Genomic DNA, 26,407 nt, shown 5'->3' with positions numbered 1-26,407 from the left:
TTCTTTATCTAACCATATTTTTTCATTTTCCTTTTCTTTTTTCGTCTAAATTCTTACTTTCTCGTACGGCCGCGTATGACCCAGTAAAGAATATCGTCGATCGGCATATTCGATCATGATTATTCGAATTCTCGTCTTCTTTCCCCCCGGCCCTTTCTCTCTCTCTTTCTTTCTTTACGTCTTTCACTTGTAACTCTTCGAAAATTCCTATCGTGGAATTTCGAAAAATTCGAATTTTACGAATAGTACACATATACATATGTATCTTTTTTTTTTTATATATATATAATATATATAATATATCTTCTTATTTTTTTTCTCTTATTGTTAGTTTATACATTTTATATCAAGCGGCCGCGCGCTCGCGTCATTCTCTCTCTTTCTCTCTCTCTCTCTCTCTCTCTCTCTCTCTCTCTCTCTCATCTTGATCTTTTATATATTTTATTTTATTTTTCATTGTTTTTTTTTATATAAAACAATTAATTACTTATATTAAAATACACGCGCACACACACACACATATGCACGCGCACACACGCACGCACACATATATATATATATATATATATTGATTGATTGATTTATTTATTTATTAATTAATTAATTCGTTTGCAAATAAAACTGCAAATCTTATATATGTCGCGTGTACCTTTTCTTTTCCTCCATTTTCTATTTGTCTTATTTTATTATTTATTAATATGTAATCGTTTGTTAACAATTGCGTATGCCATGTATATGCATATAATATGTATATAAATATACATGGATATATGTGTGTGTGTGTATATATATATATATTTTTCTTTTTACGTACGCATCCATTCGCTAATACGTGTTACTTCTTCAGTATATTCACATGTTGTGTGTTTTGAGTGTTGTGTAGGTGATGAAAGTGTAAAATATTATAGGTCGTATAATAATTTTTGCTTAATATAGATTTTCGTCTTCCTTTATGTTATTTTTTTTGTTTTTCTTTTTTCTTTCTTTCTTTCTTTATTTATTTTTCTTATCTTTAGCAGAAACGAAGAACGATAAGAGTGCACAGAGTGTAACTCTTAACGTTTTTTCAATGCCGGAAGAACAACATGCATGTAATGTGTATGCTGCTTATCCGTGTTGTGTGTGTGTGTGTGTGTGTTGTTTGTGTGTGTTTAACAATGAGCTAAGAAAAGATGGTTCGGACATGCGGCTTTCTCATCTCTTTTTCTCTCTCTCTTTCTTTCTTTCTATCTGTCTATCTGTCTAATTAGAATAAGAGAGAGAGAGAGAGAGATACATATGAATATTATGCTAATACCGATCGTCGATCATAACACGATTGATGCCAAACAAAATGGCGTATTTATTTACTTACTTATAATTAAAAAGATTAAGGAAATGAACATTTGATTTTTATTTCTGTCTTTAGAATTGCCTTGTTAAATCCAATTAAATAATTTATCTAATAATAAGATTTCCTCGAGGTTGCAAGGATGAGTCGTTACGAATACAGTAGATCTCCGTATAATCGAATTCGAGTTATAGGAAATGGTGTTGCACACAAATATGTCTTATATAACACGATTTTTACTTATAATTTTTCTCGAGATAATTTACAATTTTGTTCGTGAGAAAATATTATAGATATTAGATACAAATATATTATGATAATACTCCTTATCCGCAAATTATTCTTGATAACATATTGATCAAAAATTAATAAAGAATAATTCTCGAAACATAAGAAATCGATAAAAGACGATAAACGTAATACTCGATTAAAGAAAATGTAGTTTTTAATAAACCATTTGTTATTTAATATCCTTCTTTTTTATTTGTCATGCTATTGGACTTGAAGAGAGGCTCTGTAACGAGGTGCCATTTCGATTTAAGATACAAATAATAATATCAAGTTCATAAAATTAGGAGAAAAAAAACACTAATCGTAAAAATTTCATTTATTCTTTTGCAACAATAGCAAATTCAATCGTGTGAAGTAGCTAGTGACGTGAATAAAAAAAAAACCCCATCGAATGTAAAAAGATTTTTATTTAGTACACGTACGAGGGGAAATCGTATTAGACCGAAACAATAGTTGCAACATTTTTAGCGTGTTATAAGAATTCTCGTGGTGCAAGAATTCGCGTTATACAGGAGTCTACTGCATGTATACACGTTTATAAGTATATTTTTATCTTTCGCAAAGATAACGGAATATTTAATACGTTTTTCTGCAAATTGTTAGATAGTCTCGAAGACAGTTAACGCAAGCAAGCAAGTAAGCAAATCGTTTCGACACAGCGATATATTATTTTCATTCCAAATACATACACATTGTACGTGCACACACACACATATATATATATATATATATATATGTATTTATGTAGCACGTATACGCTCGCACGATTTCGATCAGTGAACGTTAAGATAAACGTCGAGGTAGATTTCCGTTGGCTCAATCGACGCGACAAAATACGCTTGTCGAAATATGTATACCGATTTGCTACCGCTGTTCTGACTTCTTTGATGTTTTCTTTTCAAAGATAACACGCGTAAGAACGCGTAACTTATTCATATATATATGTGTGTATATGTATATACATATACATATACATATACACGCATTTCGTTAAAAGGGAAGAACATTATTTCGATATATTTTTTTGATTAAAGTTTATCTAATGTAATTTCAAGTACGATCGATGAGACAAGACAGAAAATAGTGATTTTAATTGAACAATATCGGTAAGGTAAAGTCCCTATTTGAGATCGGTAATACCTCGAGAAGTCTGATAAAAAATAAAAATAAAAATAAAAATAAAAATAAAAATAATAATAATAATAATAATAATAATAATAATAATAATATAATAATAATAAAAAAATATTGTACTTTAAGATTACTCGATTCGATTGATTGGTTTAAAAACAAGTTTGTACGATGATCAACGATCGATGATTTTCGGCTAGCTTGCCGAACCGAAAAAAAACAGTTCGACGTCTTTTTGTTATTTTTTTTTTTTCTTTCTTTCTTTCTTTCTTTTAACGGCGAACTTTTACGATAGAGGCCGAGTCTCGCGCTCTCCGAGCTTAAAAACAAAATTCGGACGAGACTTACATAAAATGAGGAGAGCGCGCGTCGGTCTCTGAGGATGCCTCGGACGCTCGCACCCACCCACGCAAATATTCCCTATCTATACATATATAATAATAATAATAATAATAATAATAATAATAATTAAGATCCTTCGTTACGGCGAAGGCACCCCTTTTGTCCCCGTATTTCTAAATAGTTTGCCATGTGCTGCCCGATAAACAAAAACGACGAGCTCACGAGAACGCACGAAGATCGGCCCTTATATAACCGTCCGCCATCCGTCATGGGATTAGACGTTTCTCTTTGGGAAGAGACTTTACTTCTCTCTTTCTCTGGCCGTAACTCTCGTCATCGAGAGAAAGAAAAAATCAAAAAAAAAAAAAGAAAAAAAAGAATGAAAAAAGTGGTAAAAGAAAAAGAATAAGAGAAATAAAAGTGAATGCGGAGAGTAATAGGAGAATTAACAAGACAGGGAGATCAAAAAGTGGACAAGGACAAGACAAGATGATGAACGAAGAAGTAGAAGTAGTAGAAGAAGAAGAAGAAGAAGAAAAGAAGAAGGAACGCGTCTTACGGATGGACGATCGTACCGGAAGGAATCCGTTGAAGGTGGTTATACGCTTTAGCCATCGGTTTGAAAAAGATGGTGGACGATAAAGAGGGTAATATCTCTTCGCTAAAGAATCGCGTCCTTTAGTGATCGTGCCGATATAACGAGGATCTGGCTCTTCGATTCTCGTTTCTCTCGATTCGATTATCATCGTTGGCAGTCGTTGGTAGTGTCGATAGCGATGTCGTTGATGATATCGATGATAATAATGGTAGTGGTGGAGGTATTTGTTGTAGTAGTCGGTGATGATACGACGAGGATATTCGACGTCTTGCTGGCACTGGCATCGTACTAATAATCTGGGGTCGGCTCGGCGATGATCTCCGCCCGCGGACGTTAGAACGGGGCGGCTTTTTGGCCTAGTCGCCGAAACGACTACAGGCCTTTTTCCATTTGCATTGGGTGCACCAGAGATCGCGATGCTCCATGCCGTAAACTTTGCGACACTTTTTCGTTTCACCGCGAATCCGGCGTGGGGAGGATGGTATCTTTCCGGTTGAAACCGTCAACAGGCCCATGTTCTGCTGGTGATAGGCTTGGAATGGACGTGGCGACAATTTGATGTGCTTGATCGGCGTTCCCTGTCGAATTAAACGTACAAACATACGTGATCCCACCAGTTCCGAGGAACGAAAGTGAATGTCTGTTTATATATTGTATATATATGTATATATATCTGAGCATGACGAAGCGCTTTCAAAGAAAACGGATCTAATTGTGGTAGTAGGCATTGCGGCCAAACGAATACACGGACTTTGTGTACGCTACTTACGGGCGATTGCAGGATCGTGAATGCATTGTTTCGTTCCTTCACGCACGGCATCGCTGAACTATTGCTTTCCGTATTGCTCGTATTCACCGGTACTGCTTCCAAACGAAGTTGTTTCTGATACTCCGGATCCTCGTGAGGTGGCCTAGCCATGTCCCGATGTGACATCGTAGGTGGTGAACTCATATGATCAACCGCTACTTCCTGATAATAAAATTCCTCCTCGTGGTCCGATATATCGTCTTCGCCATCGTTCTCATAGCCTTTCGATTTCTTTGGACTGCAAAATATCAATAATCTTCGTTAATAAATGACATTTAAACTTATGCATCAATTTAACTAATGTAAGAATACATTATAATAAACCTACGTATGAATTCATTAAAAACACGTATTTCTGGTAAACACTTGGAACTTATTTAAACAATCTTGTTTTATTATTCTGTTTACATTATCACCTCCAATAGTTTTATTTACTTGTACGGTAGCGATTTATTTACACGCGTTCTATTTGTATAACCGGTCGGTAGTTGAATTTAAAGAACGAAAGATAGGAAGTAGTCTCGACTGGAGAGCACGAAGAATATCTCGTATTTACGAGTTAACATTTTCGAGAGCGGCCACGAGGAAAAAATTTGACGCGAACAAGACGGCGTCGGTTTGTAATTCCTTCTCCATTACACGCGCACAAGTAAACTTGCGTATTTGCGTATATAAATACGTATGCACGTATTTACGTATTAACGCGAGACGAGACGTAATTACATGGCGATATTTTGCATTTGCTTATCTTATCGCGACGGTTCAATGTCAGGTCTGAAGACTATTCCGCGTCCTCGGTCTTACGGGTTAATTATTTTCGATTAAGTAACAGGGCGTATAGTCGCCGTTGCGAGGCTGACAATTTGTAAAGAAACTACTTCTGTCCGCAAAAGAGATGACAAGAGGGAAGGGGGAAAAGGGAAAATGAACTTACCCAAGATGGGACTGGCGCACGTGTTCTTCAATGAGAGGGACTGTAGCCTTGATTTCGAGACAACCTTTCCATGTACATTTGAAAACAACGGCAGCATTGGCCTAAGAATAGAAACAAAGAAATTTTATAAATAACTTTGTAAATTTAATTTGTCGCTTGTGTGTGTGTGTATGGATGAAACTAACAAAAGGAAAAAAGACGAAAATTCATACATAATTGTCTCGGAAAGGAAAGATGCAGCTTTTTTTTTTTGTATTATTCGTTCGATGATAAAATAGTCAAATTCGTTGGGTTAAAAAATATCGATCGGTTAGAACGAGTCTGTGTAAGTGTACGACGAGAGCGAGAGCGTTTAGCAGTTCCTTTGTTTACATCAGACCAACGGCGTCAACGAGAGAGAACGCAACGAGAAAGGAAGGCAACGCTGAGGCGCCGGTGACGACGACGACGACAACGACGACAACGACGACTGTCACGTGCTATTGATCCAGGAACGATGCATACAACCCCCATTTGCGAAGGACGGACCAACTGACTAGTCGTAGAACGAAAGAGCGAACGAACGAATGAACGAACGAATGAACGAACGAACGAACGAACGATAAAAGGAAAGAAAGAACGATCTCGTGCGTGATACACACCTACGTACAAAAAAAAGTACCGTCAGAAAGCTAGCCTACAACACAACAGAGGTCTCTTGGACACAGCAGACTCTGCTAGTGTCATCGGCCGACGTGGAATTTAGGGATTAAAAATTCAAAAGGGAAACTCGAATCGTGCGCGAACGTAGCACGTTTAGCGTGAGAGAGTTATCGGACAGACGATCGTTATCTATGAACTCCTTCAAAAGCTTATCGTCGTTATCGTGTCGATCAATCGATCGATCATTAATGAACAAACAATTACTTTGGCAGAAATCCGCTGTTTTTAAGCTCTTCCTGAGAGTAGATATAAATTGTCTTTTATAATATATATATATGCTAATACGAAGTGCACAAATGGCCGATACCAGGCCGAGGATCTTCTTCCTTTGTTTAATACTTGACCTCTCTTTCTCCTCCTCCTCCTCCCTCTTTTTTTCCTTCTTGCAAATACGAACGAGGAACGGAGTAACAGGTGACTACTCCAATGGTCGATTATAGCGAACCTCTAAAGTCAACGACTTTCAAATCGAATCGCTGTAGCCAGAAACGAGAAAGAGGATAAAAGATGCATCGTGACATCATCATCCCTCGTAAACGATACGCGCTGATCACGTCGTATAAAGCGGGATAGCGATCGCACCGGTCACAGACCTACGTTGCCCGGTAGACATTGCCCTCCATTTGCTTTGCTTTGCCTTACCTTGTCTTGCCTTGCCTTACCTTGCCTTGCCTTGCCTTGCCTTGCCTTGCCTTGCCTTACCTTGCCTTGCCTTGCCTTGCCTTGCCTTGCGCTCAACCGTTCATTCGCCGCAACTTGAAAGTCTACGTGCTCTCTCTTTCCCTCTCCCACTTTCTTGCTTTTTCTCTTTCTCTTTCTTTACTCCCATCATTTTATTTCTTTTTCTCTATCTCTTTCTCTCTCTCCTTCTTCTGTTGCGTTTGTACAACGACAATCTCAGCAATGGTTTTGCTACGATTCGATCTATCTGCCACGTCCCAACAACGTTCGGTCTTTTCGACCGAGATATTCGTACGAGGGGAACGACGCAATTTCTTGCTCGGTTCGCAATAACGGTATCCCAGTTTCGATATATACCTCGTATTCGCGCATTGTGGAAGGTCGAGAAAATTCTACAATGGTGGTGAAATAAAACATTGACCTTTTCTCGCGTCTAGATTTTAGCAAAAGAGATAGAATAGTTGTTTTTAACTGTTAAATATTAATCACACGCTGATTTCTTATATGCAATCTGTTGCATCCCAGTTTAGACATCTATCTTTATATTTTGCTGAGAGAATATATACAAATAAAGTTAGGCCAATTTTTAACGTTTGGAGCAGACAATTTTCTGGCAAAACAAATTTGCAGAAAAAGAAGTTAAAGGGGTAAGTTAAGAAGTTGGTTCACCCCAAAGATGGAGGATTGCTCTATGTTGATCGTTGTGCTGTGTATACTACAGCAGGGTTGCCGAGTATCTTTCGTGGTTGCATCGTACGGGGTATACAATGTTGCCAATAGTGGACTTGAGAAAGAGAGAATGAGGGAGAGTGAGAGAAAGAAAGATAGTCTACGGGGTGCACGCGCACGGTCTGATCGGAGAGTACCGGCCATACCGAGCTCGTCCAAGCGAGTCTCCCTCTCTTCTCACGTCCCTTTTTTCTTCTACGCAATACGCAGCACCGCACGACATCTTCGCGACGAGTTCTAGTAGAGGATCGAGGAGGGATTCCAATAAGCAATGAGTCTCAACAATAACAACAACAACCAGCTCCACCACTACCACCACCTTCAGCGTCATCATCGCTACTTCCACCTCCACCTTCACCTCCACCTCCACTTCCACCTTCACTTCTATCAACCTCTTTCTTCTCGTCTCTAAAGTCGTAAAGTCGAACGACGTATAATTAGAATGAGCACGCGGTAGCACACGTTCGCGTCAAAGCAACATAACCTACAAATCAGAATTCCAGTCAAGGTCTCGGCGCCTGTTATTTTTCTACCTCTAAGATGTTTACCCATGGGAAACTTAAATATATCTATATCGTATATTCCTGGCAGATGTTTCTTTTTTAAAAAGAAGAAATAGATGAAAATAAGAAAATGCGAGAGTTAGTTGATCTTTAATGAAAATAAAATATGACGACCGAAAGTAATATCTAGCAAGCTAAGCTACTACTGTTCTTGGTTACATCAGGCGTAAACTTCTTCAACGACGTTTAAAAGCGTGCGAGAAATTCCAGCTACGTGAAAGCACGCACGAAAGTTAGAGGAAAGTGCTTCCCACACTCTCTGGCATCGGCAAACGAAACGAAAGTAAACGATCATATGAAGAGACCTATACGAATTAATCTAACCAACTGTATATAATACTTATACGCGTATATATAGACACATACATTGAGAATAAGTCGAAAAATCGATTGCACTATTCTCATGAGTATAGTAAATATATATATACGCATGTATATATGTGTATATACAAATATATCCATCTATATAGTAGGACTTAGGGAGAATTTTACGACTGTAAAATCCGAGAAGTTGAAGCGTTTCCGTCAGCGTGAAAGTCCGAAACGCATCAGTGCGCGACGCGAGGGGTCGTAAAAATCGATCCCTAAAGTGGGTATCCAGAGAAACGTCTAGCTACTCATTTCCACGCTTTCTCTGTGCACCCAGCGAACGAACAAACGAACAAACAAACGAACGAACGAACGAAAGAATGAACGAAAAATGAACAAACGAAAGGAAGGAAGGAAGGAAGCAAGGAAGAAAGAAACGATGATGACGATATATCTATGGCTATGACGACGACAACGACAACGACGGTAGAACCAGAGTAATCGTCAGAAAGGGTGAAGGGACTTATAGAAGAGAAAAGAAAAGAAAAGAAGAGAAGAGAAGAGAAGAGAAGCGCCTCGTGGGACGAGAGTGCACTGGCCGGCGATACGCACGCGGCGTCCTCGGCGCCCCTCTCGATGAACAGAGTTTGAATGTGCGCGCGGGCGCACGCGAGTAAGTGAGCAAGCAAGCAAGCAAGCAAGCAAGCAAGTAAGCAAGTAAGCAAACGAGCTAGCGAGCGAGCGAGCGAGAAAACGAGTTAGGTTCCTTCTGGCTTTTGCACACATTCGCGACGTCACAAGCGTCAATTTTCTCAGCGAATGCTTAACTACTATCGTACGAACGATTACGCTTCTGCCATTACTATCCGTACAACGTATCTGCTTTTTCCTCAGGAAGAGAGATCATGAAGCAAGTTGTTTGTTGTGTTCGCTTGGCGACCGCCATGACATCGACTCCTCCAAGGCTAATTTTGGAACACGACTTTCTCTCTCTCTCTCTCTCTCTTTCTCTTTCTTTTTTCTCTCCGTCTTTATTTCTTTTTTCTTTTTTAGTTTAACATCATACCGAGTTGCTTTTCACGGGCGTCGAATGTATAGTGTTCTCTCTCTCTCTTTCTTTCTTGTTAAAAGAGAGAGAGAGAGAGAGAGAGAGAGAAAGAGAGTGAGTAGAAGAAGGGAGGGAAAGAAAGAAAGGAGGAGGAGGAGGAGGAGAGAGAGATGGAAATCGCGAAGAAGGCCGAGAGTGTAATAAAAAGAAATAAATAAATAAATAAAGGAAGAGAGAGAGAGAGAGAGAGAGAGAGAGAGAAGCAGTCGGAGCGAGTCACCATTGGCGGGGATAGGTGAGGAGAGCCAGGGGGTAACGGCCGAGAAACCAAAACAAACCGGAGCTCCCGTGTGTCGGCGCGTACGAGCCGCGTCGATCCGTGCCGCGCGCGTGGTGAGGGTCGGCCGTTGACCCTTCCTTAATACTACCACGCGTTAGGCGCACGGACGTAAGTATATACAATCTACGGGGTGGCGCGAGAAAAATCTATGGGCTCGTCCTCGGTTAATCCCTTTCTTTTTATTCCCATGGTAGAAAATCATTCGCCGTCCTCGTTCGTTTTATTGCAATCAACTTTTTTCTCTGTTGGTATCATACAGTTTCGCGAAATGAATGAAAAAAGAAAAATTATTGAGGTTGGTGAACGCGAACAGATGGATGACGACCGAACGATGACGATGGATGGTACGTGTAAATATGAACTCCTTGTTCGTTTGTTGCTACCAAAGAGGAGAGAAAGAAAGAAAGAAAGAAGGGTGGATGCACCAAAAACGGCGCTAGGCGGCGTACAGGAGGGGAAGAACGGAGAAAAGCAGAGCAGACGAGGACGAGGACGAGGAGAACGGAGATTCGAGTCTGCTGTTTCGCGCCAACACCGGAGCGCCAATTCCAACTGCGTAGTTGCGCACGTCTGCCCGTTCCCCGCGCAATTGTGCAAAGGGTGGAGAGAAAGAGCGAGACAGAGAGGCCGGAAGAAAGAGAGAGAGAAACAGTCAGCAACACACACCGCCGTTGCCGTTGCCACTGCCACCGACGACGACGACGACGACGATGCGGGACTTGCTTGCTTGCTTGCTTGCTTGCTCTCTTCTTCCAGGGAATAACGGTGCGTGGAGAAACGACGACGCCATACCCATAGACGTTGTTTCTTACTTTGCTCGAAGTAACCTCCGTTTCGACTTCCTTCGCACACAAGGAGAGTAATCCTCCTTCATCTCAGCCAGTACTCCATCGGAGCCCTCACCCCTCACCCTCGTCCCACTCTTAACCTCTCACCCCCCTCCCCCTCCTCTTCCCTAAACTTTTTGCTATCTATGTCTTCTTCTTCTTCTTCTTCTTCGTCTCAACAAAAAGATAAGGCAAAGCGTGCTTTGTGCGTGAGTTCAAAGAGTAATACTGCTGCCTAGTGGCACCATTTAAGCATTCCTTATCGTGCTCCTCTTCTTCGGAGATTTGTCTACTAATACGTCGCTACTATATTGGGTGGGGGATGGAAAGTATTTGGCTTAGTGGGATGCCTTCCAAATTGGACGCGTTAGGGGGAATTCCGGCTAGGGAAGCCAAAGTCATGATAGAAAAATCAATTAGGAATACTCGCCTCTCGATGACGTATACAATATACATCTATACTACGTAAATTACTTATCTATATGTGTATATGTAAAAAGAGAAAGAGAAAGAGAGAGAGAGAGGGAAAACGTAGAGATGCAATTGGTGAAAGAATTTGTCTGTTGATAAAAACTTTATCGCACAGTCGGTGGGTGTCGATGACAAATTCGTTGAAAAAAGAAAAAAGATAAAAATAAAAAAAAAGAAGAAAAAAGGGAATACGCCTCTCGATAAAGGTTAAACACGAATTATCCCCATTTGTAAATTATCATTGAAATTCTGTCATGGGGGAAATGTCGAGTTGAGAAATGTCGAGAAAGAGTCCTGCGGCCATCATGCAACACAACGTGCAATTTTTCTTCAAGCGTTGAGACGTAGAAGCAGCACGATGTAAACAAACGAGAGTTGGTCTCCGTGACGCTGTGCATGCACGCGGTACATCACCGGACTCTATCTCTCTCTCTCTCTCTCTCTCTCTCTCTCTCTCTCTCTCTCTCTCTCTCTTTCATTTTTCGTTCGACCCTATTCATTATTATCTATTTTCTTGTTTAATTTTTTCTATTCTTTTCTTTCTATTTTATTTCTTTCTTTTTTTTTTTTTTCTACCGTTGGGAGGTACAAGTTCAGCATAATCCACTCTTTCGATCGTTCCTAACGGGAGAGAAAAAACCGTGCGAATCCGAACTCTGGGGGATTGTAGAAGGAAAAGTAGCGACGAGGTACGTGCGCAACGCGTAAACACGTAAATACTTACACAAGTAAGTAACCACGTAGACACTTACAGATAGTAGATATATACACTGTTGTACTCTTGGAATACCGTTATTCGAAAACATGATCGCTTCCACGTCCTTGCGCAATCAACGACGATTATCGCGTTCCTGTTTTATAGTAATAAACATGCGAATGAAATAAATCAGAAGGGATTAACCCAAAAAAAAAAACGAAATAAAATATATAAAAATAAGAAGAAAAAGAGAGAATTAAAAAATAAAGTACGAATAATTAAAGAAACGTTGTTCGCATTAACACGTTATAAATATTTTTACTTCTCGTATGAATCAATAAAAAAAAATAATGACGGTAGAAAAAAAGAGAAGAAAGGAAAGGAAAGAAAAAGAAGAAGAAGAAGAAAAAAAAGGGTCGTGCATGAAACGAGCAAAGCGGCGGAAATTTCGAGGAAGTTTCTTTGCCCGCCGAAAGGTGCATATCCGAGCTGCGCGTGGGAGAAGGACGCGCGGGAAGGCGCGATTCGGCGCAATTTCTCGAGCGAGCACGATGAGGTCGACGACACAAGAGAGAGAAAGAAGAGTCGTTTCGACCGGGTGGTGGTGGGGTGGTGGTGGTGCAACTGGAAGGGAGAAACGAGAGTGAGTGAATCAGAGAGAAAGAGAGAAAAAAAGAGATAGACGCAGAAAGGAATATATAGTCAAGATTATGACGCAAGATGGCGTACTTGATGGCGTTGGTACCCTCGAAATAATGATCATTGAAATATATCGAAAAGTAAGGGATAGATCGAACGATTATTGAGTAATATGATTCCTTGTATTATTAAATATAATTAAGTATAAATTGTCGACCGTTAATCGATCTATTAATTTAGATTTCACGAGTGTTGAGATAAAGAAGTTGCATTTTGTTCAGGCGCCATTATGAAGCGGCTTAGTGCCGGGTGACATGGCGTCGCGCATGCTTCGATCGCAGCGCTCTAACGGAGGAGGATGTTGAGAAGAGTCAAAGAAGGGAATGGGTGGTAAGGAGTACGGGAGGATGGAGGACGTAGAGGAAAGAAGAAGAGGAAGGAAGAGGAGGAGAAGGAAGAAGAGGAACAAGGGGAGAGGTAGGGGAAAATCGTGGAGGCTGCGCAAGCGCAAAAGCCTTGTTTACGTCCTGCCGATGCAACGTCGTGTGCGAACACGGTGCATCGCGTAGAAATTGCCATAGGGACGGGTGAAGGGGCGTAGAAGCTAAAAGAGAGAGAAATAAAGAAATAAACGGAGAAAAAGAGATAGAGAAATTTAGATGAATCCGATAGGATCGACGGCGTCTCGCTTTCTAAAAGAACAAAGGGAAATTGAAAACTTTACGAGAAATATGTTGAATTTCTAGTAACACGCGTATTATCTGTTTTATATATTATTGTAAATAGAATGATTTATTTGATTCGTAGAGAGAAACAATTAAATTAGACAAAAGAGGTAAGTTTGTTTTCATCCTAGATTTCGTAGAAAGATTTGCAAGGAAGGAACGCGTCGTCATTGACTAGAATGCATCGAATCCGTTTTCCAAATCAGTAGTCACGGCATGTCCGTGATCAGTCCGTACGGCAAGCAATGGAGTAGGAGAGAGAGGTAGAGAGAGAAAGAGAGAGAGGGAGAGAGAGAGAGAGAGTAGTAAAGAAGAGGCGAAGCAGGCGATTGCGATGGATGCATGCTTACGCTACGATTGAGTTTCCGATCAGGCATCCGAGCTACATACGTTCGCGAGCTACGACGGGTGAAGGTGAAGGTGCCGTGTGCACTTTCACAACGGGTTCGATAGTACGTGTGTGAGCCTCGACGTCGCTCAAAAGCCTACTCGCTCGACGACCCTTTGCTTGACGAGAGTTACGGGCTCTAATAGCAACAAGGAGTTTGTAATAGTAGTAGTAGTAGTAGTAGTAGTAGTAGTAGTCGTATCACTAGTAATAGTTGTGTTGTAGTAGTAATAGTAGTAATAGGTCCAGTACTCTCTCTCTCTCTCTCTCTCGACAATCCGATCGTTAACGTTCTCTCTTCTGCAATTATTATTTTTTTTCCCCCCATTTTTTTCTCATATTTAAGAATTAGTATTCTTTATTATGTTTATTTCAATGCATTCTTATTCTCTCTTTTTTTATTGTTTATTTTCATCATCGAAAGAAAGAGAGAGAGAGAAAAGAACGATTATTAGATATCGAGAATCGAGAAGCAATAAAAGATGGACGAAGGCATCGGTATATATTCAGTATCTTAAGTTCGCCAACGGCCGAGCCCATCCTGCTTACGGCACTGAATGTCGATCGGTATGCAGGATGCGCAATTTGAACGTTTTTTTTTTCCTATCTGGGCAAATAACGCGCGCGAGACCGCGAACGTCAAGCGTAACTTCCAAGAGATTACGATCCTCTCTCTTTTTCTTTCTCGTTCTCTTTCTCTTTCTCTCTCTCTCTCTCTCTCTATGGAACGATCCCGAACGTTACTCGGAATTTCTTTCTCTCTCTCTTTCCATCTTATGTTCGAGGTACTTTAGTATAGAAGACTTGGATATTACGCGTTTTCTCGTACTTTCCACGAGACTACTTCGACCCAACCGATCGCGAAACCGATGCGATCTCAATTTAATTTGCTACTTTCTTTGTGTAGAGAAAGGGAGAAACAGAGATGAAGAGAGAGAAAGAGAGAGAGAAAAGGTGGGGGGGGGGAGGCACATACACACGCCCGAGTCTATTGGGCACGCGAGCACATCCGTTTTCAACTCGGAAGTCACGCTTCTCCTTCTTCTTCTTCTTCTTTTCCTCCTCTCTTTACAACTCCTTCTTCTTCCGCTTGTAAGTCTTCTTCTTCTCCTTTTTTTTCTTCTTCTTCTTCTTCTTCTTCTTCTCCTTCTTCTCCTTTTTTTTCTTCTTCTTCTTCTTTTGCTTCTAGTACGCGATGCATGCACGAATAACAGAACTTTATCCACCAGTGGTTGCAACCTTGCCAACAGGAGAATGTGAAAGCTTGCTCGTCCGTGCATGAAAATCATCAAGGGGCTTTTTAGTATCTCTTTTTAGTAATCCTTGAAGAAAATCTTTCCTCTGTTTCTGTTTAATGTTTTACCGACTTTTAACTGGACTTTTAACTTATTCTTTACTTTCGGACTTGGCTCGTGTTGTTTTCGAATCGTTGGTTCGAGAACGAACGAACGAGCGGGCGAATGAACGGACGAACAGGGGGACAAGCAGACAGACAGACAGACAGACAGACAGTCAGCCAACCATTCGTATTCCACTCTTCGCGAAATACTTTCTCAAAGCGTTCCGCCTTTTACGACCATCTGGATAATGTTTGTAGCCTAGCTATGATCGTCCTGGTACCGGCTATGGTGGAGAGTAAAAGGTTCTCTCTCCCTCTCTCACTCTTTTTGCGTACAATGCTCGTTCCATAGAGTTTCAGTGGATCGGTATTCCTAAGATTTATGCCTTCACCGTTAAATTCTTATAGCGTATTTCTATTTCTATCTCTCTCTCTCTCTCTTTCTATCTTTTATTCTTTAGTTCTTTCTTTTCTTTCTTTCTATTTCGAATAAACGACGGTGTATTATCGTGTACGCAATACGCGATATATCCGTTTAAGAGGAAGAACCTACTGCGAGAGAGATAAAAGGAGAAGAGAGTTAACGGTGAATCGATTGATTTTCTTCTTCCATTCGTGTCTTTTCTTCCATCCGGGATAATAATGTATCTCCATGGGACCTATCGAACGAATACCGTTTCTAAGGAATATATTATTCAATGTATACAATAGATATCTATTTATGTAAATATGTGTATATATGTTAACCTGTTAAAAGAATGGTTGTGTATATATGACGAGTATATTCGTCACCTGAAACTATTTAACGTAATGATATTATTTCATAGTATTTTAAATTACAAATGGTAATTAATTTTGTTCGAATTTAACGATTATACACTTCGGAATATAAAATATTGTAATGTTTTTGTTTTTTTTTTTGTTTTTATTAGAACGAGTGTACTCGTTCGAAAGCTAACAGGTTGCTGACTCAAATAAAATGTTACAAATTATTTTCATTGATACCTGTTAGGAGATATCGATTGAAATTTTTTTTTCCCCCCCCATTGATTTACGATACTGTCGGGTGAACATATTTGTCAGCCCTTTCACATTATGTTTAATTGCAGAAAAAAAAAGATAAATAAGAGATTTACAATTATTAGCAGTTACAAATCAGTTGTCCCGTTAACGTCTTCCCCTTTCATCCGGGATAATAATCTATCCTCATGAATCTATAAATTACAATATACCGTTTCAATGAATATATTATTGTATAGTATGTGTTAGGTCGTCCCGAAAGTTCCTTGATTTTTTTTGTTTTATCAAATTTTACACACGCATAATATTTTTTAAATTTAATATTATTATAATTTACTGACACACAAGAGAAAAGCGAGCCATATTGACGGGACAACGATTTATTTTTGTAAATTCTACACAGATCTAAAAATTCATCAGTACTATAAAATGTGTAAATAGTAAGTAACCAATACTTAAGCGTCTTAAAGAAAACGCAGGGAACAGTTTCACATACATTTTTATATTCCAAACTTTTCAATTAATCCATATATACTTTTTCTATAATTTCTTTTAATTGAATGAAACTGTAAGATATTATTCAAATGTAAATATTATTCATGTGAAATTTATTAAGAAAAAGCAAATAATATTCGAGTTAACTTAATATATAATACATATCTATAAAATAAATATATATATTGACGTTCTGCAATTAAGCATTATAAATTATTTCCATTACAATTACTATGGAAATCTATTCAAATTGTGTTTCTTTGTTTTAAATTGGATGATATCGAGTGCAGAAAATTGTCACTTTTTTTACGCTATATTTAATTAAATAAGAAAAAAAAAATTACGATAATTATCAGTTAAAAATTAGTTTATGTCCCCTCCCGTTAACCCGTCAAACTGGAGAACAGACATCGAAAAAAGAAAAAGAAATCTTTCTATCTTAATTAATTCGTAATTATATATACAAATTAAAAATTCGTTCCATCTGTTCACGCTTCAAACGAGTTTCGAAGATCGAATTGCAATCGATTGATAGATCGATATATTACAGAGATTTTTTTTTTATAAATCTGTGTGAATAAAACAAATCATCTTTTAGAGATGAAGAAGGATCAATTTTCTTTTCGTAATGGTGTATTAATCCGAGATAGGATTAAATATCACATAGTCGTTTATTCGATTACTATAAAAATTCGAAATGATCTTGCGATATGTGAATGAAAAAAAAGAAACAAAAAGAAGAATAGAAAGAATTAGGAAAAATATACATCTCGAATTATACACACGTGCACGTTCTACGTTAAATTTATTCAGAAGGATGTTAAAATGATTTGAATAATTTTCAATATATCGTATGTAAGTCACTAGAACTATCGATTCTATCGGGTCTTGTCTTCGTTGACAGTAATATACTAGAAACAATTTAGTGAAAGAAAGGAAGCCAAAAAAAAAGGAAAAAACAAAATGAAATAAAACTAGAAATAGAATGAGATTAGTGACGTATACATTTGGTTGACGTATACATACTCGCGTGCGTGTGTATGTTAAGTTTTTAAGTGGTCGGTGGTGGAAGGATGGGGGCTAGATGGGGGGTGGGGGTGGCTAGATCGTGCGAGTTGTTACCGTTCACTGTTTTACAAGCTCGAACGAAGGAACGGACGATCGTTGAACAGGATAAAGAGGTCTTTCAAGGATGTTCGTGTGATTGTGCAAAGAACGTTTATCTTGTAACTCGTACTACTTGTAATAGACTTGTTTAGACTTCGATTTTACGAGAAGTGGAAAAGAAGAAGAAAGAGGGGCAGGAGGAGGAGGAGGAGGAGGAGGAGGAGAAGAAGAATCTCATTTTCTTTTTTAAAAGACAAATTTACATATGTTTTTTTTCTTTTTTTTACTTCTTTCACTGAAATCAGTAGCTACCTTCTGTTGACAGATACTCCTTCTTTTTTTTTATTTTTTTCATCGTTTTTTTCAACGGTAGCAAATACGGTGTGTATTGGAATCGTGGATTTTTTTTTATTTTCTTTTTATTTTTTTATTTTTATTTTTTTCCCCAAAGAAAAACAAGTTTCATTTTTGTCGCGTCGTACGAATACGACCATACGATAGAGACAGCACTTGCGAAAATAAAACTCACTATGTCGTGTTTGTTTAGTAGCACGGATCGAGTGTTTTTATATATACATATATATAATGTTTGCATGTATGTATACATATATAAACAGTGCTGAACGGAATGATTGATAATGACTAATTTTTACTGTAACATATTAATTTTTTATTTATTTTAATATGTTCTGTTGCTAAAGTGCAAAATGATTTAGAAGATGTTGAGTAAATTTAGGTATCAGTAAACACGTTTAACGAAATGTCCGTGGGAAAAACGAACATTACTCCTTCCGAACAACCCAATATATATTTATGATTTCAAAGTTATATGGGATTATAAAGATTTAATCCACCATAACTCACGACCTACTTAATCTCTAGACTTGAGAGATATATATTTATTGAAAAAAGAAAAAGAAAAAAATTGAATCTATCTCAATATATTTTCTTCAACATTTTATTTGTATGTACGTGATTATTTAATGTATTCGTGTATCCATGTACGAACACCAAGTTTTGTGATGGACGACAACCAAGTGATTGTTTTCTTCGAATTGCGTACAGTAGGTGATTAGAATACGTTCATAGCGTTAACGTGACGAGAAAATTGAAACACCAACTCTCTAACTAACTAATTGCGACGATCGAACGAATCACGTTTGATTAGTTATGATTATGTTAATGGAATCGATCCTTATTTACATCGATTCTACGACGCTTCTTTTTCCGATTAGATTTCCTCCTTCTGTCTCGTATTTATATGATTTAGAAACGATACTATTCAGAGTTAGTTATATAATCCATTTAAATAAACTTATGATGTATATATTATTTAAAAAAAAAGAAAAAACAAAAAACCGTGTGTGTATTTTTCTTTTTGGGTTAAAAAAAATATATACACCGTATATTCGAAAAATTTTTGAGTTAATAAAAATATTTCAATAAAATTACTAGCAGATCTAATCTAGTTAGTTTTCAAATAAAATTGAATAGTCGAATTGTGTCATAAATTTTGGAAAAGAGAAAAAAAAAAATAATAACAATTTACATTCTCTTATTGCATCACAGAAATCATTGAACAATCTGAATATTTTAAAACTAATTTTAGAACTTTCTTTATTTCTCTCTCTCTCTCTTTCTCTCTCTCTCTCTCTTCTCTCTGATTTAAACGATAATTCTGAAGAAAAAAAAAAGCAAAGAAATGTTTCTCAGTGTCCAAGAAACATATTAAAGGTTATTAGCGTAGAGTAGGTAGTATAATGGATGCAATTTCTAAAGTTAAACTCGTATTATTTCTCCTTATATCCTTTCGCTGGAAGTTGCTGTTCCTTTGATTTTGTTGTTGTATTTATCGTAACCAATGTCCGTTCTCTTCTCGTTGGTCGTGGCTTATACACTTGCCCAACGGCAAATCAGCTGGGTATGCACGAGCAGATCGGTCGAACGAGCGTGCTACTTAAGCGTGACAACGATTAATTCAGCAGCGCGTTCAGTTCTTTCAGCCTTGTGCCATGTTGTAGACACGCTGGTTCTCCTCGGTTTAGTCAAGTTGAGCAACGGACCACCACTACCACCACCACCACCACAACCATTACCATCACCCCTTTTTCCTCGTTCCCCTTACTATTTATCCTCTCTCTTCTCCTCTTCCAATTTATTCTCCAACTTCTCCTCCTTTTGGTCGTTGTGTTATCGTCAACGTTGTTGTTGACGTCGTCTCTACGTCGTTGCTTACTTACTTGTTCACTTGCTTGCTAGCTAGCTTGCTTACTTGCTTGCTTACTTGCTTGCTTGGGTGGGGTCTGGTCTTTCTTACGACCGGTTGACAGTCATCCATATTGAACGTATTAACTTGCTAATAATTAGTTTTATATAAAAGAAATAACATAATGATAGATAAGATAATTATCTAGAATTTGGTCAAGTATGATAAAAAATTAGAAAATTTAATTTATCTTAAAAATTGTCGTAATTTCGTATTAACATTATTTTTATCGAAGTTGTGTTAAAAGGACAATATTTAAAATTATCCGATTAATATTATTGTCATTAGTTTAATTGCCTTTTGTAAATAAATTTTTGACTATTTTTATAATGATAAATGAAAAAAAGATATTAAACGAACTAAACTAAAAACTTCGTTCAAAGAATTGGTTAATTGATTAAAAAAAGCTATTAAGAAATTTATTAGAAGTTTTATCGAATATAATTAAGCTCCTTTACCCCCTCCAGGTCCCTCAGTTTCATAAAAAAAAAAAACACAAAAAAGAAATATTATTGAACGAATTAATTTTCTTTGATTGATCGAAACGTATTTAAAGATTTTGCAATTAAATTAATATCTCACGCGTGATATTTATTTATTGTTAGTTTTGAAGATTTAACAAGTCCTTTTCTTCCTCTTCTTGAAAAATATTTATTTCTTTTTTTTTTTTCCTGAAAAGATCTCACGTAGAAAATATCGCGTAGCGTACTTTTCCGTACGTGCACAAACTTTCTTCTACTTCTACTTCTCATAAACGTCCTTTTCACGGACGAATGGAATTATGAAGAAACATTAACACAAGCTTTACCTTCTTTCTCTCCGTGGGGGGATCGATTATAGGAGAAAGTCAGCCGATTACAGTCTCTCCCCGCAAGAACATGGCGAAACTTCTTACGTAAAAGCGTATGGCCACGAGAGAGGATGTTAATAAATCAAACTCCGATTCTTATCAACGAACCAATCTCTGACAACTTTTCTAAAACTCCTAAATATCATTAGAAATTTTTCATTTTGTTATTGCTATCATTCATTTATGGTATATCGGAGGTCCAAGGTCATTCAAAATCATATGAAATTAATACGCTCAACTCTTTTATTCTCTTTATGTTTTTTTTTACCAAGATTTCAAATATAACACTACGCAAAAATTAAAACCTTCTCATTAGATTGAATTTTTGTAAATTTCGTTTGATTTTTTATCAGTAGTTGATCTTGAAAAATGATCATTTTAAAACCACTTAATCCTTTTATAAAACGGTACTATCAAAAATGTATTCCAAATATCACAAATTAAATAAACTTGACCAACATTCGTATAATACAAATTTCATACCTTTGTAATTTAAATTACATCTACTTTATTTTCGCAATTACGCAATTTCAATAAAACCCGTACCACAAATAAATCACATCCTTATATCAGAATCAATTGTATTTTATTATTATTATTATTATTATTATCTTTGATCGAACAATACATTTTATCCGTTCGTCGTTCAGTATATTTATCCCCTAATGAGATATCCTTTTTAAAACCTTATTTGTGTGTGTGTGTTTTTTTTTTCCGGAATATCGTTCGTGCGTCAGAAATATTTATAACCGCACGAATACTCCTGTTAAAAGCTTTTTCTTTCTCGAACGTCGAGTCTTTCGACGATTCGAAATTATTCAAATAAAGAGTTTCTTTCTTTCTCTCTCTCTCTCTCTCTCTCTCTCTTTCTTTCATTTTTTTTTAATCTGCCTATCTTTCTCTTGGTTCGATGCTCTTCACCGAGATAACAGATTCCTCCCGAACGACAACGAGCTGTAGCTTTTAAACGTTCGCGAGACTGAAGTTCAAGGTAGACTTCGATCGATCGATACCGCGCTTGCGTTCAACGAATCCCGGATCTCGTGGCCGCTTTTGAGTACCACGAGAGAGTCCTCCCCCTACCCCCTACCCCTCCTCATCTACCCTCTTCCTCCTCCTCCTCTTCCTTCCCTTGCTTAATGCCAGATACTTTCTTTCTTTTCATTTTTTTTCTGGCCCCACCCCCTCAACCCCCTATTCTTTCTTTCTCTTCGCGAAGGCAACAAAAAAAAAAAGGAAAAAAAAGAAAGGGTAAAAGTTTTCGAGAATTCGGAAAAGGGTGAAAGAAAACTTTTATTTCTTACTTCGTCTCTCATCATTTTTTTCTTTTCTTTTCTTTCTTTTTTTGAAACATCGTCATCAATGTCATCGTCGTTGGTTTTATTAGAAGACACAAAATAAAAAAAAAAAAAAAAAACAAAAAAAAAAGAAAGTATCTTCAAAACCATCGAGAATTATTTAAATACGACATAATGTTTTAATTTTATTTTAAATTTGTATATTTGTCTACACAAAATTTATCCAACGCGCTTACTTATGAAAATCAATTATTTTGTACTTTTAATAAAATATTTCAAAATAATATTTTTTCAATAAACGAATGATCGTTAACGATAAGAGACAGAGAGAGTTGTGAAAAATGATTAGAAACAAAATCAGACGTCATGATTGATTCTTTTCAAGTATCATAATCAACAACGTCGTTTATTCTTGCCGAAAAAAGAAATCATTTCGAAATAATCACATGTTATCTCGATAATCACTCGTACGAGGTAAACAAAAAAAAAACACATACAAAAAAAAAGAGTACAAAAAAGTAACTAAACCATTTCTTTTTCAAATGAAATAAATCATCCTCGATCAAAAAGGATCGTACAACACATAAACCAAAAGGAGACCTAATATCGTCTCATTTTCGTAAAAAAAAAAGAAGAAAAGTGGGACACAATACGATAGTCGAAAGTATGAACTTATGAAAGTACCGCTATTACCGATTCGATTATTATTATTGTAATCATGGTGATTGGTGTAGCAGGAAGAAAGCGAGAAGCAAGAATTACGAGAGTTCGATTTGGCGCGCGTAAAAAAGGCGGTCAGGACCTAGGACAACGAGAGGTTTGCTGTGCCATCACGTTCATATCTCTCTCTCTCACTCTCTTTTATCCCTTCTCTCCTTTCCACCCCTCCTCTTTCTCTCTTTCTCTGACGGTTTCACAGTACCGCCTCCACCACCATCGCCATCGGCAGTTAAGTCGCTTTTGCCGCTGCTGAAATTCACGAACGTGCGTCCTTGAAGACCCCTACCCACCCTCCCACCTCCTCTTTCCTTCCCCAACCCAAACCAACCACCTCTTTCTCTCTCTCTCTCTCTCTCTCTCTTTGTATTTCGTACTCTTTCCACATTGGCCGGGCAAAACTTTTGGTCCCCCACGCCCTCAAAGAAAACCGTTTTGTCCGAGCGTTCGTTGGTCTCTTTTATATATTCTCTTTCTCTTTCTTTCTTCTTGATGACGAGTCGACGAAGGACGTGCGTACTTCACGTTTTCACACATACACGTTGATATATAGATATTATATATATATATATGTGTGTGTGTATGTGTAATATCGTTCGATATACGGGAGCCCCGAGCCGTTATCGTTCCGCGTCAAAGATTTATGCACGTCCTATCTGGACCATAAAACCGGCTAGCTCAGAATATTCTACGTTCTACTTCAACTTACATCACATCACGCTATCCTGTCAAAATATCATTTAGATTTAATTCATTAATTTGAGATTTCATGGGGAAATAATAATAATAATAATAATAAGAGTTAGCCTCTTGCGCATACATAGATGTGTGTATAATATACATAGGATGTAAGATTATAATTGAATGCGTTCTTCGTAACCAGGTGTGACTCACATTAATTTCAATGGTTTATCTTATGGAATACTTTTTTTTTTTTTATAATTACGTGACTCCTAATAATCCTTCATAGGTGTGATCATTACAATTATATGTGATAATATATTTTTACTTGTTTGTTAATCTTCGAAATAATCCTTCAAATTTTAATCGCACTTATTACATATTATAAAAAGTTGAGAAACAAATATTTTCTTGTTATCAACAAACAAGGACGTAATCATTTGAATAGCATACATTGTACCAACTTTTATATACGTAAAATATATTTAAAAAAAAAAAAAAAAGATTAAAGTTTGATAGGGAGAGTAAGAGCATTGTCGGACAAGCCGATCGAGATACCAAGAATTAAAGGGTCAAATGGTTAGGTCACGAAGAAACTAGTCGTGTTAATTAATACGAAAATTGAAATGTGTCCTTGTATATATAGTTATACGTATATTTGTGTCTCTATGTATATGAAATACTTTGACAAATTTATTTCTTATCAAAATAATAAATTCCTAAATTGTTTTATAAATTACTTAGTACGAAACAAACTTTTGAAAATATATTTTTTAAAGAAACAATAAAGTCATACATTTGTTTCATAAATTTTGCATTAATAATATATGAAACACAATTCGAAAATAATAATAATAGTAATAATAATAATAATAATAAAGTCAGAAAATACTTTTACTAATGTAAATTTATCTATCTATGTGTATATGATACAGTATGGAAAGTTATGCTTTTTTTTTGTTTCTTTTTTTTTTTTTTTTTTAAAAAAATAAATTCATAAATTTTGTTGATAAATGTTTAAAGGAACACGGTATATGGATTATGTTATACACTCACTTACACATAAACGGATAACTATCTCTATTGTGTATACCGTAGTTGTGTGTTACCGTTAACGTCAGAATGGAGCAGAAACGTGTACTCACTGTATTATTACGTAACGGCAGACGCGCGTGTAGTCGTACGGTATCTAGGATTCGATAGGACGACCGAGAGAACGCCAGTAATTGCAGTTGGATATTGCCGAGTCGTAATTTTCCTCAGAGACAGAGACTCGCTTCCGCTTCGGTAATCTTATACGACACATTGCGTATATCGTATCTAATCGTCAAATTCGAGTCCTTGAAACGCGAGAGATCACTGTCAGTATTGTCCAATCAACTGTATACTCTCTCTCTCTCTCTCTCTCTCTCTCTCTTTCTCACACATTTACTTACTCATTCGTTTACTCTTTACACGTACTAATCAAACACGTACGCATATGCATTATCAGATATAGACATACATATGTGACAATAATTATCAACGATCTAATTGTAAAGCCAAAAAATTGATCATATATTACATTAAATATTAATGTTCGGTAATCGTCTCGCCGTTGATACGAAAGAATAAACAGATAATAATTAAACTTGACTTTCATCGAAATCGCGAACGATTTAATTCGACCTTCCTTTGACTCTTCTAATTCTTTTTTTTTTTGTTTTCTTTTAACAAAACCACCAAGTTATTCGCGTAGAAAAAAAAAGAAACGGTGACTTTGACACGATCAAAAAAAAAAAAAAAACTGATAGAAAATATTAAAACAGGGACCGATGGATCTATCCCTGTCATTAAGAATTTCGCAAAACAGCTGTCCCCATATGTTGTCCGAAATTTTTACCATAGAATTATTATATTACATCCTTTTCAACTTTTATATTAACAAGCTTAATAACGATGAAACGGTTACAACGGATTTCTCAAACTTTCTTCGTTTCAAAAGAAAAAGAAAAAAAAAGAAAAAAAAAAAAAAAGAAAATAAATGAAAAAGAGAATGAAAAAAAAAACCAAGAAATTTGTTGATCATTCTTCCCTCGTCTCCCTCACTCTTTTCCCATCCCATAGCTCAGTTTCTTTCTCTGTCTTTCTTTTATCCTTCTTTCGTACTCTTACACGTTCTCGTTTGATTTTCTCGTTGTTGCCGGGTGCACAGAAATATGCAGAGGTATTACGTCGAACGTCGAAGTTTACGCAACACCTTCTATTATATAAGACGGATGGACGTGGCACGATACGACCCAAGCCACCACGGTGGTAACTGAGGCCCCATCGTGTAAAACGCATTTGCATACGCTATCTATATCTATATCTATCTTTTATATACTTGCATATAAGTATATGTACAATGCATTGATATGCATTTATATGCATATATATGTAGGTATTTACATACACGCATATATTTAAGTATGTATGCATATATGCATGTATGTAGATATTTACACTGTATGTATATATATAAAATAAAACACCACCACCACCATTTATTGATGGTATGCACATAGATGCATACATCTATGTAAGTATGCGAATATATACGCAGTTCGTATACATTAGTTGGCAATGAATCGAAATGTCCTCGGGTCTATTCGGATTTACAACCTCCCTTCCTACTTCCTCGAAACGCACGTCATCATATACTCAGTCAGTTTACGTCGGTATATTTCGTTATCGAGTCGTTCATTTAAATGTCCTACGACATTTTTCTTTCTTTCTATTTTCTTATTTTTTTATTTTTTATTTTATTTTATTTTATTTTATTTTATTTTATTACGCCTATTTTTTTTTTAAACATTTCAAGGCTACTCGATCGGACAAGTCTAATTTATTTCTTTTTTCGAGAAACTTAACTGTGCTTATTTGATATTTTGTTTGACCTCGAATTCGATCAATTTTTTTTTTACTATCCGTTAACATTCGTTTGGAAGATCCACGCTTATAAAATAAAAAAAAAAAAAAAAATATCAAATTCTTTCGTACTTCTATTGAATAATGTATTATTTTGAACGTTATAGTGTTTGAAAAAAAAAAAAAAAAAAA

General features: G+C 36.8%; 1 protein-coding gene across 1 annotated transcript in view; it reads right to left on the bottom strand.

The window, feature by feature from the left end:
- Positions 1 to 1,009: 1,009 nt before the first annotated feature.
- The window catches only part of LOC106788040 (zinc finger protein 395), a 93,584-nt gene continuing 68,186 nt past the window's right edge, over positions 1,010 to 26,407 (bottom strand). The window contains exons 6-8 of the mRNA XM_014750958.1: positions 5,435 to 5,535; positions 4,462 to 4,738; positions 1,010 to 4,270 (exon numbers count right to left, since the gene is read on the bottom strand). Of these exons, the coding sequence (XP_014606444.1) occupies positions 4,049 to 4,270; positions 4,462 to 4,738; positions 5,435 to 5,535 (600 nt within the window). The 3' untranslated portion in view covers positions 1,010 to 4,048. The remainder of the gene's footprint in view (positions 4,271 to 4,461; positions 4,739 to 5,434; positions 5,536 to 26,407) is intronic.

The sequence above is a fragment of the Polistes canadensis genome, unplaced genomic scaffold (assembly GCF_001313835.1).
Source record: "Polistes canadensis isolate GaletaPanama2010 unplaced genomic scaffold, ASM131383v1 scaffold_5, whole genome shotgun sequence".
Lineage (NCBI taxonomy): Eukaryota > Metazoa > Arthropoda > Insecta > Hymenoptera > Vespidae > Polistes > Polistes canadensis.
Note: the sequence above shows the minus strand (reverse complement) of the source record. Positions and strands in the feature narration are given on the sequence as shown.